Below are 12,666 nucleotides of genomic sequence, written 5' to 3'. Positions count from 1 at the left end.
TAATAGGTATTTATTTAATAGGTAACCTAATCTGTAATGGGTATCTTAGAATGTCACTCAATCATTCCACTATTTTATGTTATGCCTAAAATAGTACTTTGTTTGTAATTAGGTAACCTAACCATTGTCTATAGAGTAGAGAAACGGCACTGCTCAGGCTCACTGAGAGTAGAATGGCCCACGCCATTGAATCAACTATAAGCTTCTCTCACGCTCTCTCGAAGATGGCGGCGAACGAGAAGGGCATCAGCTTATGAGTTCCAATGCAACTTTGCAATATAGTGACTCATCGTGTTTTTTACTTTTTTTGTAAAGAAAGTTCATACCAGTGTTGTAGTAGTCGAGTCCGGTCTCGAGACCACATATTGAGTGTCTCGGTGTCGGATACATTTTTACTCGGTCTCGGACAGTGAGGACTCGTAGTAATTTCTTCCCGAGACCAGCGGAGTAAAAAACTCATAACTATCAGCTTCCATTCAGTCAGCGCATAAAACCGCTTCTCCAGACCAAATATATAGACGCATTTCTTGAAACATTAATATCTTAACAGCCTTTATATATATTATATGGGCATTCCGCCTCAGAGGCGGATCCGGCTCAGGGCATGACGACCTCTCACTCTTCGCCTCCCTGTTGCGCCCCTGGTCTGGTCTAGACCTCGGCGCGTTACTTCCCCTCTCCTTCCTCCCACGGTACGCCAGGCCCAGTTTGGACCCTGGTGTGGGAGACCCCGAACCTGGAGAGGGGCTGACGTCATGGTCTGGACTGGAGCCGCTGACCGGAGCTGGACTTCGCACCGGTGGAGCGGACTACTCTGGCTCCGGAGTGGAGCCGCTGACCGGTGCTGGATCAGGCACCGGTGGAGCGGACTGCTCTGGCTCCGGAGTGGAGCAGCTGACCGGTGCCGGACCAGTCACCGGTGGAACGGGCATGGGCCGGACTGGACAAACGCACCACTGGTCTGGTGCGAGGAGCAGGCACGGGCCGGACTGGACTGGCGACGCGCACCACTGGCTTGGTGCGAGGAGCAGGTACAGGCCGGGCCGGCCTGGGGACGCGCAACACTGGCTTGGTGCGAGGAGCAGGAACAGGCCGGACCGGGCTGGTGACGCGCACCACTGGCTTGGTGCGAGGAGCAGGAACAGGCCGGGCCGGGCTGGCGACGCGCAACACTGGCTTGGTGCGAGGAGCAGGAACAGGCCGGACCGGGCTGGCGACGCGCACCGCTGGCTTGGTGCGAGGAGCAGGAACAGGCCGGGCCGGGCTGGCGACGCGCACCACTGGCTTGGTGCGAGGAGCAGGAACAGGCCGGGCCGGGCTGGCGACGCGCACCACTTCCTTGGTGCGAGGAGCGGGACTGGGTTCCTTTATTAACCCCCGCTCCTTCTGCTGCCTAACCAGCTCCTCTCGCCGTGCCTCTACACATTCCTTCTCCCTTTTAGCCTCCTGTAGCGCCTCCCTCTGACCGAATAACTCCTGCTCCCTCTGAACCAATAGCCCCCGTAACATGGTGGCCTCCTCTCCTAACCTGCAGACCCGCCCTTTAACGGCCTCCTGCTGCCTCGTCGTCCACACCGTGTGCCCCCCCCCAAAATGTTCTTGGGGTTGCCTCTCGGGTCTCCGTCGTCGGCACTGTTGGCGCCGTTTCTCCTCTCTATACCGGGCCTCCACTGTCTCCTCCCAAGGACGGCGATCCATCCCAGCCTGAATCTCCTCCCAAGTCCAGGATTCCTTACCGTCCAGGATCTCCTCCCAGGTCCAGGCTGTCTGCTCCTGGACACGCTGCTTGGTCCTCGTTTGGTGGGATCTTCTGTCACGATCGTTGATGAATGGGTCAGACCAAGGCGCAGCCTGATATGCATACATGTTTATTTGACTCATAAACACAACGACAAAACAAGAAACGAAACGAAACGTGAAGTCCACGGTAGACACAAACAACATACCTTGTACGGAACAAGATCTCACAACCCACTAGTGCCAATAGGCTGCCTAAGTATGGTCCCCAATCAGAGACAACGAGCGACAGCTGCCTCTGATTGGGAACCACACCGGCCAACATAGATCTAGACATACTAGATCCTATAACATAGAACAAGCACAACAAGGAATATACACACCCTTACTCAACATATAAGCGTCTCCTGAGTCAGGGCGTGGCATTTAGACCATCAAATTTGTATTTTTTTTATTAAAGTGTGATTTTGAGAGTGAATATCTGAAACAATCTATTGGAAAACTCAATAAAAAAACATACTTTTTCCACACATGGTGCCTTTCCTTCGCTGGGCGGGCCGTTTGGGAACTTTTTGGCAACATTTGAGTATACCACTAAACCACTGCATATGGCCGATGGAAAGACTGCAGTCACACACAACATGATGTTAAAGGATAAGCAGTCCATAAACTCGGACATAATAAGCCAGTAGGTCCCAATCATAAGAATACAAAAACACAACCATTAAGCATTTCCCAATCGAAATGTACAACTATTACTTCCCATTGCAAAAAAAACATTTCATGTTTAGCACACAAAGTAACCAGTGACCTAAAGTTTAAAGTGGAACTGACAGAGTTTTAACTACTTTGCAGATATGATACAAACAGACAATCATTATATCAGTCAGAAATATCAAATTCCTAGTTTATGCTACAAAACCAACTTTATAAGAGGTTTTAAAAATAGGCTCTATTTGACTCAACGTTCCATGACCTACACTAAGGCATTGTTGGCAGAATAGATGGATGCAGTTCAATGCATGATTAATATAATTCACCAATACATTTCTTGGTAGTCGAAAAACTATTGCTATCAGGTTGTAAATCACAGCTGGCCTGGTACATTGTTTGCTGCCTCCATTCAGGATGCACTGTTTCAGTTTCAATGACTCAATATTCTGGACAGAAACAGACAAATGTAACTAAGGCTGGGAATGTCATTACAATCAAACTAGCAAGGGCAATGATCACGAGTCATAACGTGGCTAATAGGCTAGCATATCTATTTATGCAGCAAGCTAAAAAACACGGAGCCAAACGTTAGCTAGATACAGCGCATTTGGAAAGTATTCAGACGCCTTGACTTTTTCCACATTTTGTTACATTACAGCCTTATTCTAAAATGGATTAAATAAAGAATATCCTCATCAATATACACACAATACCCCACAATGACAAAGTGAAAATAGCTTTTTAGAAAGTTTTGCAAATGTAAAATACAGAAATGTCTTATTTACATAAGTATTCAGACCCTTTGCAATGAGACTCAAAATTGAACTCTGGCGCATCCTGTTTCCATTGATCATCCTTGAGATGTTTCTACAACTTGATTGGAGTCCACCTGTGGTAAATTAAATTGATTGGACATGATTTGGAAAGGCACACACCTGTCTATATAAGGGGGAGAAGGGCCTTGGTCAGGGAGGGGACCAAGAACACGATGGTCACTCTGACAGAGCTCCAGAGTTCCTCTGTGGAGATGGGCAAACCTTCCAGAAGGACAACCAACTCTGCAGCACTCCACTTATCAGGCCTTTATGGTAGAGTGGCCAGAAGGAAGCCACTCCTCAGTGAAAGGCACATTATGCGCGCTTGAAGTTTGCCAAAACGCACCTAAAGACTCTCAGACCATGAGAAACAAGATTCTCTGGTCTGATGAAATCAAGATTGAACTCTTTGGCCTGAATCCCAATCATCATGTCTGGAGGAAGCCTGGCACCATCCCTACGGTGAAGCATGGTGGCAGCATCATGCTGTGGGGATGTTTATCAGTGGCAGGGACTGGGAGACCAGTCAGGATCGAGGGAAAGATGAAGAGAGCAAAGTACAGAGAGCTCCTTGATGAAAACCTGCTCCAGAGCGCTCAGGACCTCAGACTGGGGCGAAGGTTCACCTTCCAACAGGACAATGACCCTAAGCACACAGCCAAGACAACGCAGGAGTGGCTTCAGGACAAGTCTCTGAATGTCCTTGAGTGGCCCAGCCATAGCCCGGACTTGAACCTGATCGAACATCTTTGGAGAGACCTGAAAATAGCTGTGCAGTGACGCTCCCCATCCAACCTGACAGAGCTTGAGAGGATCTGCAGAGAAGAATGGGAGAAACTCCCCAAATACAGGTGTGCCAAGCTTGTAGCGTCATACCCAAGAAGACTTGAGGCTGTAATCGCTGCCAAAGGTGCTTCAACAAAGTACTGAGTAAAGGGTCTGAACACTTATGTAAATGTGATATTTCTGTTTTATTTTTAATTCTTTTGCAAAAATGTCTTAAAACCTGTTTTTGCTTTGTCATTATGGGGTATTGTGTTTAGATTGATGAGGGAAAAAAAACAATTTAATCCATTTTAGAATAAAACTGTAACGTAACAAAATTTGGAAAAAGTCAAGGGGTCTGAATACTTTCCGAATGCACTGTAGCAAGCCAGCTAGCTGCTAGGAGGATGTCATGTCATGCCATTGGAGGACTGGGTGAGTGACTGACTTTTTCCCCTCATATCGTTTTTTGGTGGCTATACACAGGTAGAGATGCAGGTGTCATTTGGTTAGCTAGCAAGAACTTCAACGACAGTTCTCCAGTTAGCATATCTCTTGCATTTGCAAATTCCCTCTGGCTATCTACTCAGATTGTCAGTAACACAAAGGAGCTGATCGTGGACTACAGGAAACGGAGGGCCGAGCACACCCCATTCACATCGACGGGACTGTAGTGGGGCGGGTCGAGACCTTCAAGTTCCTCAGTGTCCACATCACTAAGGATCTATCATGGTCCAAACACACTAACAAAGTTGTGAAGCGGGCACGACAACGCCTCTTCCCCCTCAGGGGGCTGAAAAATGTGGCATGGGCCATCATATCCTCAAAACATTCTACAGCTGCACCATTGAGAGCATCTTGGCTGCATCACCACTTGGTATGGTAACTGCTTGGCGTCCAACCGCAAGGCTCTACAGAGGGTAGTGTGTACGGCCCAGTACATCACTGGGGCCGAGCTCCCTGCCCTCCAGGACCTCTATACCAGGCGGTGTCAGAGGAAGACCCAAATAACTGTTGAAGACTCCAGCCACCCAAGCCACAGACTGTTCTCTCTGCTACCGCATTGCAAAGTAATATATTCACATGTGGAGTTGTCTTAGATGTGAAACTGCAAATGTATTTTTCACATGTGAACTTGCAATTCCACATGTGAAAGAGACATTTTCACATGTGAAACTGCAATTCACATGTGAGGTGAAAACATGTTATTCTCCTCACATGTGAAAAGGTGGTGTTAACATGTGAACTCTAAATGTACACACACACACACACACACACACACTTTCTAGGCAAGGCATAATAATGGGCCATTCCCATTTCTCTGAGAGAGAGAGCTCATAAGTGCACATTACCTCCTTTGATGTTGTTGTCTGTCTACTGACTCCATTTCTTATTTTTTATCCAGCTCTTTTCCAATATTTCATGCTTTCCTATCTTTATCCTCCACATTCAAATGGCCTCCACTCTAGTCCATTGTATACCCATCCAGGAGTATTTGCCATTGCCTGCTATGTTATGCATTACTTTCGCATGTGGCAGTTTGCAAATGATGGTATTTCTGGTAAGAGCACGCTGGTGGCCTGAGCCCGAAGTGGTATCAGTGCTATTTGCCTTGGACAGATAATGAGGCATTGCTGAGAATGTGATGGTATCCTATGGATACCAAAGTACAGGGCTCCATTCCAATGCAGCACTGAATAGCCTGCTAATCTGCTATCCATAAGTTCACACATCAGGTACTGTAGCATGTTATTGCCGACTAACGTGAGCTGTTGGAAACAACTTAAAACAGGGAACCGTTTGCTTGGGTGAACACACACACATTTTGAAAACACTGTCAAACACACTATATGGATGAGCACACGTGCACACTCAAACTACACACACCCGCGCTTACCCACGCAGCCACACACACACACACACACACACACACACACACACTAACACACATTGACACACACATGCATTTGAGTATCACAGCCAGCCAAGCCTAGTGAGTCAACACAGGTCAAATCCCCTTTAAGTGGATGGCTTTGGGTGCAGCAGTCTCAGAAGAACAAGTGGTGTGTTTCAATGGAGATTGGAGATGCCGTTCTTGAAGTCTTCTTGCTCTAAACACACATTGGCACATGGCAGGCAGGGGGTGTGGTGGCTTTAGCAAATTCCAGGTGTGTGTTTGGCAGATTGGCAGAGCCCAGATTTTAAGGTTCAAGGTTAGCTGCCATTGTCCATGTAAGCACTTTCTGTGCTAGCTAAGCCTGGTTTAATATCAGGCAGGTCGCAAGCCCCCAACTGCTGTTTTTGAAGTTTTTCCAAGGTAGTTATACATCAGGAGACAATGTGGTTGACCAACATAATATAACAATTCCAAATAGATTTTCTTGATTTCTCTCAGCTAAGGTGTAGCCCCTTCCATCTTCAATGAAAAAACAGTATTTCTTGCCGTGTATCATTTGAGATAGAGTCGCTGCAATCAAACTTGGTTTCAATTTCACCTGTGTTTTGATTAACAGACTCAGCTGATGATAACTGGAGGCATTCTGTGAACACAGATGTGCGAGAGCAATGGTTTGCCTGCAACAACAACAGCGTAATTGAGGTGTGCCGAGCTGTGAGGGTATTAAAACAAACAGTGTTCGGTGAACAATTCGAGTGACACAGCATATAGCATGGGGTTCTGTAACTTCTGTTCGTTATTTACCCATCCATCTGTTTTCCCTCAGGGAAAAAAATATATCTACTGTTTTCAACGCTGCCTCTGCTGAGCTAATGTAGAGCATGGTTGAATGAGCAAACATGTTCAGTTTTAGGTTGTTAACCAGTCTTAGAAGCTTCGAACTGAGTCCAGCTCTCAGAGTACAAGGGCTATTGGGAAACAGTACCATGAGGAAAGGCGGTCTAAGAAGTGGGAGTGCTATTGGAGCAGAGAGTTTTGCTGTGATAGGTGAGGAGCGTTGGCTCTGCCCAGCCCACTGCCCCAAAAGTGCCCCAAGTATCAACTACCCACTGTTACTTTAGCTGCTCTGTCACACACACACACACACACACACACACACACACACACACACACACACACACACACACACACACACACACACACACACACAGAGATGCCCTCAACGCTCCTGTTTATTTGGAATCAGTGCATGAGCAATAAAGAGGAGGTGAGCGTAGCTCCCCAAAGTGTGATAGTGCCAGCACTCCGCTAATAAAATACATTTTCTCTCTCCGTCCCCCTCAGTCCTCCCTTTTTTCTACTAACACACACACAAACACACACACTCTTTCTCTCTCTCATCCCTCATTAAAGTTTCTATCTGTTTCTCACAGTCCTTATTTCATTTCCCCTTGTTTTCTCACCTCCTCCTTTCTTTCTCTTTCTCACTTTGTCTCTCTTCATCTGTCCACAACCTTCCTCCCTTCTTTCCATCTATCCATTCATTCTCTCTCTCTCTCTCTCTCTCTCTCTCTCACGCTCTCTCGCTCTCTCTCTCTCTCTCTCTCTCTCTCTCACTCTCTCTCTCTCACTCTCTCTCTCTCTCTCTCTCACACTCTCTCTCTCTCTCTCTCTCTCTCTCTCTCTCTCTCTCTCTCTCTCTCTCTCTCTCTCTCTCTCTCTCTCTCTCTCTCTCTCTCTCTCTCTCTCTCTCTCTCTCTCTCTCTCTCTCACTGTCTCTCTCTCTCACACACACACATATGCTGCAAGTCTCTGCTGGGCTGAAGAGCAGAGCGCACACGGAGCCAGACACTCCCTTCAGTGTGCGCATCACATGTCTGCTGGCAGGAGCTGCCCTTCTCTCCTCTCTCTCTCTCTCTCTCTCTCTCTCTCTCTCTCTCTCTCTCTCTGTCCCTCTCGTTCTCTCCACACCTCTCAGCACTCTGCAAGACTTTCAGCATGGAGCTGGGCGGAGTGGCCGTGCTGCCCCAGAGATACAGTACGTACCCGCTCTCTTTTCTCATCCCCTTCTCTCTCTTTTCTTCCCTTTTTCTCATTTTTTCAATATTGCTGCATTTTTCTTGTGATTATCATTTTATGAACGGGGATGCTTTTGATGAATTATTATGGTATCTCTCGTAGAGGGAGTGTTCTGCAGTGAAATGAAAGTTGGTTCAGTACTAAGGTGCCTGCACCTTGCCTGCCGTTGGTTGTCAAACAGTACTTGAAACTCCTGCCGCATTGTTGCAGCAGGTTGCCTTTATTTTATATCAGCTTTCCGGTGTTCTTTTAGGGGTTTGTGCAACATTATATGTAAAGCGTCTGTATGCACCTGGGCTGCATGTCTGAGTTCATGCGCAGGAAGACCGTTGCCCACACCTTCCTGTGTTGTAGATCAAAGTCTGGAGAAAGCCGCAACTCATCTCAAGGATGAGATGAAAGAGCTGGCCAGACAGGTGTTGTTATGATACACTTGGTTTGTTCACTTTGGAAAAGGGTATGTTATGGCATTTAGTATGTAGGGGAGAGTGGGGTAAGTTGAGCCACCCTTTCTAGGTAACCATAAACAAAATAAATCATTTGACCAAATATTTTGGAAGTCATCATTTCATGGAGTCTGTGAAGGAAGAAACCACATGGAAAAAGTGGTAAGCAAGATTTCCCCAATTCAAATGAATGTATTGTGTTAGAGGTTTCAAGATGCTTGTATCTAAACCAAAGTAGAGGCTAATTTTAAAATTGTTCTATACATCAGTTGGGGTCTCTATAAGCTTCAAAATGAGGTCTTAAACCTAATATGAAAGTGCATCCTTGTAGCTGTGTCGGCTAATATAGTCAAAATGTTTGCCCTGGGGTAAGTTGAGCCAATGGCAAGCTGAGCAAATGTAAATGTTTTCTTCCCAGGCTTGTCATTGTCATTCCTCTGTGCTTTCTTTGCCAAGGTGGCTTAGGAGGTGACAGCCGTATCCCCTTTATTCCTCTCACTGCTACCTGGAGAGGGGAGGTGGTGGGACTGTGTGTGTCTCAATTCCATTTAATCTAATAAAGCTTTATTGGCAGGGAATACATGGGTCAATATTGCCATTCTGTTCATATTTCTGTGTATGTGTGTACATGCACCACACACACACACACACAGAAATATGAACAGAATGGCAATATTTACCCATGTATTCCCTGCCAATAAAGCTTTATTAGATTAAATGGAATTGAGAGAATGCGAGACACAAAACAATTCTAAAAATGAGAGAGGCAGAGAAAGATATAGAAACATAGAGAGAGACAAACAGATAGAAGGAAGAGCCGTGAGACATAGACCCAGAGATAGCCTATCCGATCCAAAGCATGGGACAGACCTTTGTGATCCGCCCAGTGATGGTAGCATTAGCTAAGTAGGTAGCAGTGTGGATCTATCTAGGCTAGCAGATCAGTAGTAGGGCTAACTTTAGAAATATGGGAATGTGCGAGAGAGAGCATCTAGCTACTGATGGATGAGTTCAATAAGTCTATTCAATCAAGAACCATTTGGTAGCAGATAATTAGGATGACACAACATGTTAAATGACATGTAAAAACTTTATAGAATTTCTAGACACAACACTGACACACAACATCTTTCCCCCCTGGTTCATCAAATCACATTAAAAGGACTAAACTGAAGCGCTGGGTCATGTCAATAGAATACACGTGTAATCAATCGACAGTGACTGCATCACAGATGTAGTAGTGTAGTGTAAGCACGCACACACGTACAGAAACAGTGGGAGAGAGCTAAGCTGTGTAGCCTTCAATGCAGCATAAAGCAGCCTTCGTTAGGATATTCATCGAGTTACAATATCGCCATTCAGGTGAGAGACAAACAGGAGACATTTTCTGAAAGACCACAGCAGCAGGCTTTTCACCCAGTCCTACACATTACGCCTACAAAATGATTTACCACACATTTTGCATTTTTACATGGAATAATACACAGTTATGATCCATAGAAATAGGAAAAATACAACTTATTTTGAACAAAACATCAAATGAAATAAAAATCGACTCAACAAACAGCTGTTTAACATCAAGAAACATATAGTCATATATTCCTCCAAAGCCTACTGCTTGAACCCATGTCCAATTGGCATGCCATTGCTCTCCCTATGGGCTTCAGAGAAAATACTTGAGAACACCATGGCAGCCTCAGTTGGAGTCAAACTCTAGATTGTCTTTGTTATCGAGCCGCTTCGCTCTGCATTCACACGTCTTGAACTCCTCGTTATCACTTAGTGAAGTGTGACAGAGGAACGTTATTAGCTCTGGCAGCTTAATGGCAAAATGTCATATTTTCTTCAACTATACCTTTCTTTGACAAGAGATTTGATATGATGAACATTTATAACACACTGATAACACTTTGACGTAATTCTGTCATGAGCGGATATTCTCAATAGCAAACGGCACTAAAGAACCAAAGCACAAGCTTCTTAATGTGAAAGACATTCAAAATCAGCAGTACGGAAAGATGTTCAGGTTTTGTGATAAGTGTTACACTATCAGTAATGAGGAAAGAGAGAGCGCTGTCTCACAGTGCTTATTTCCAATTGGCATCGACAGGTTTTGCTATGAGACTCGAGTCGTCTTGTTTGCCTATACCCTCTGCCACTTTCAGCACCACTGCATGTGGACAGCTCCCAGGCTTAGGGGATTGTGTCAGAGGCTTACTGTATGCAGTGGGCTCCCAATCCCTCCTTTCACCCCTTAGATCTGTAAAACCCAAGGTTTTTATAGTCAACTGAAACTAAAACTAAAACTAATCATGAAAAAACAATTTAGTAAACTAAAATAACATAATTAACAAATCCGTTTGAAAAACTAAAACTATACAAAAAACGATTATCTTTTACTCCAAAACGAAATAAAATGTAATAAAAACAAATATGAATTTTGTTCAGTTTTGTTCCGTTTTTCCTAAACTTTGGGTGAAATTCAGATGGGGTTTTTAAGGTCGCTGGTTCTAATCCCCGAGCCGACTAGGTGAAAAATCTGTCGATGTGCCCTTGAGCAAGGCACTTAACCCTAATTGCTCCTGTAAATCGCTCTGGATAAGAGCGTCTGCTAAATGACTAAAATGTAAATGTAAATGTAAAACGAAGCTGACAGTAGGTACAGCCGAAAGTCAGACACTGTAGTGGTTTTCTAACAGCAAGTCTCAGATCAACATGGCAGTGTCAATTAGCTGCTATTGTTTGTGATGAAGAGGGGGTACTCACACCTGCCCCAGGAGGTGGAAGATCACGTGACCGTCCCTCTGCTTTAGTGGATCCCGAGTTGGGACGTACCGGACACTGCTGGAGCTGGTGCCCTCCTTGACCACAATAGAGACAGAGACCCAGCTGTCTATGTCTGTGTCGAATCGCCATGGGGAGGCGTGTGAAACCTACCTCCATGGGTTCAGGCTCTGATCCAAAGTGTTCACTGAGGGAGGGAGAGAAGCGATGAGAGTGCCGACGCTCCCGAAGTAGGTTATCCAGACGGATGGCCATCGCGATGAGTGTGTCCAAGGAGAGGTTGTCCATCTGGACCTCCTCGCGCAGTCCTCTTCTGAATAGTGTACGAAGCGCCGGCTCATTCCATCCGCTGGATGCTGCTACTGTCCGGAAGGTGAGCGCGTACTCGGCAGCAGTCTGGTCCTCCTGCCGTCGTTGGAGTAGGCGCTCACCTCCCTCTCTGCCCTCCGGTAGATGATCGAATATACCTCTGAACAGAGCCATGAACCCCTCATATGAATCCAGCTCCTCCTCTCTTCTCTCCAAAACGGCCGTGGCCCATTCCAATTTCCGCCCAGTCAGCAGAGAAATAACTGTGGCAACCTTGGACCTCTCGGTGTTGGGGGCTCCCATCTGGTGCGCAAAGTAGAGGGAGCACTGTAGTAGGAAGCCACAGCATTTAGATGGGGTGCCGTCATATTTATCCCGGAGGGACAAACGGCATCGCTGACCTGGGCGGGTTGCTGAATGGGCTGGTGTGCTGGCTCGCTGGGACGACTGGCGGTAGAGTATCCTCCGCTAGTTGAAGGCAACGCCTCTCGGGAATGTTTGAGACGTTGAACAGTGCGAAGAACCTCTTCCATAGTCGTCTCCAATCAGATGTTGGGTACTATATTTATTGAATATTATCTGAATTCTATAAATTAAAATGGCTAATTTTGGGTGCAACCAATTATCTTAATTTCTCCAAGATAAAATTACATTTTGACAAAAGAATGTTTCAGGAATGACAGTCTTACCTGTTTTTAACTACAGAAACAATTTCAGAAAAATCTGACATGGTGGATGTCATGGCTTGCTGAAATGACATGGAACGACGTTCTTGAGAAGGAGGCAAGTAGATCAATTGAGATTCTCCCTTGGTCTTCGTGGTGTTACATCTTCCTCTGTCACAGCAGTGACCTACATGGATACACCTGCAGTGCGGTATCTAAGCCCAGAACTGCAGGTTGGGAAACAATGCAACAGGCCACAATACCAGATCATTAGGCGGTGAGAATTATTTTCTGAAGGTGAAAGACTGTATGAATCACACACACTCACACACACACACACACACACACACACACACACACACACACACACACAATGGGTTGTTATTGTGTTGAGAAAATGACAAAATATTTAATGTTTTTCCCCTCAGTGATTGGTTAATATACATTGTGATGAC

At 45.8% G+C, this 12,666-nt stretch overlaps 1 protein-coding gene across 1 annotated transcript in view; it reads left to right on the top strand.

The window, feature by feature from the left end:
- The first annotated feature begins 7,924 nt into the window (after positions 1 to 7,924).
- The window catches only part of LOC121545935 (1-phosphatidylinositol 4,5-bisphosphate phosphodiesterase eta-2), a 164,667-nt gene continuing 159,925 nt past the window's right edge, over positions 7,925 to 12,666 (top strand). Inside the window, exon 1 of the mRNA XM_041856864.2 lies at positions 7,925 to 7,966. Coding sequence (XP_041712798.2) covers positions 7,927 to 7,966 — 40 coding nt within the window. The 5' untranslated portion in view covers positions 7,925 to 7,926. The remainder of the gene's footprint in view (positions 7,967 to 12,666) is intronic.

The sequence above is a fragment of the Coregonus clupeaformis genome, chromosome 30, assembly GCF_020615455.1.
Source record: "Coregonus clupeaformis isolate EN_2021a chromosome 30, ASM2061545v1, whole genome shotgun sequence".
Lineage (NCBI taxonomy): Eukaryota > Metazoa > Chordata > Actinopteri > Salmoniformes > Salmonidae > Coregonus > Coregonus clupeaformis.
The sequence above is the reverse complement of the archived record's forward strand: the minus strand, read 5'-3'. Positions and strand labels throughout refer to the sequence as shown.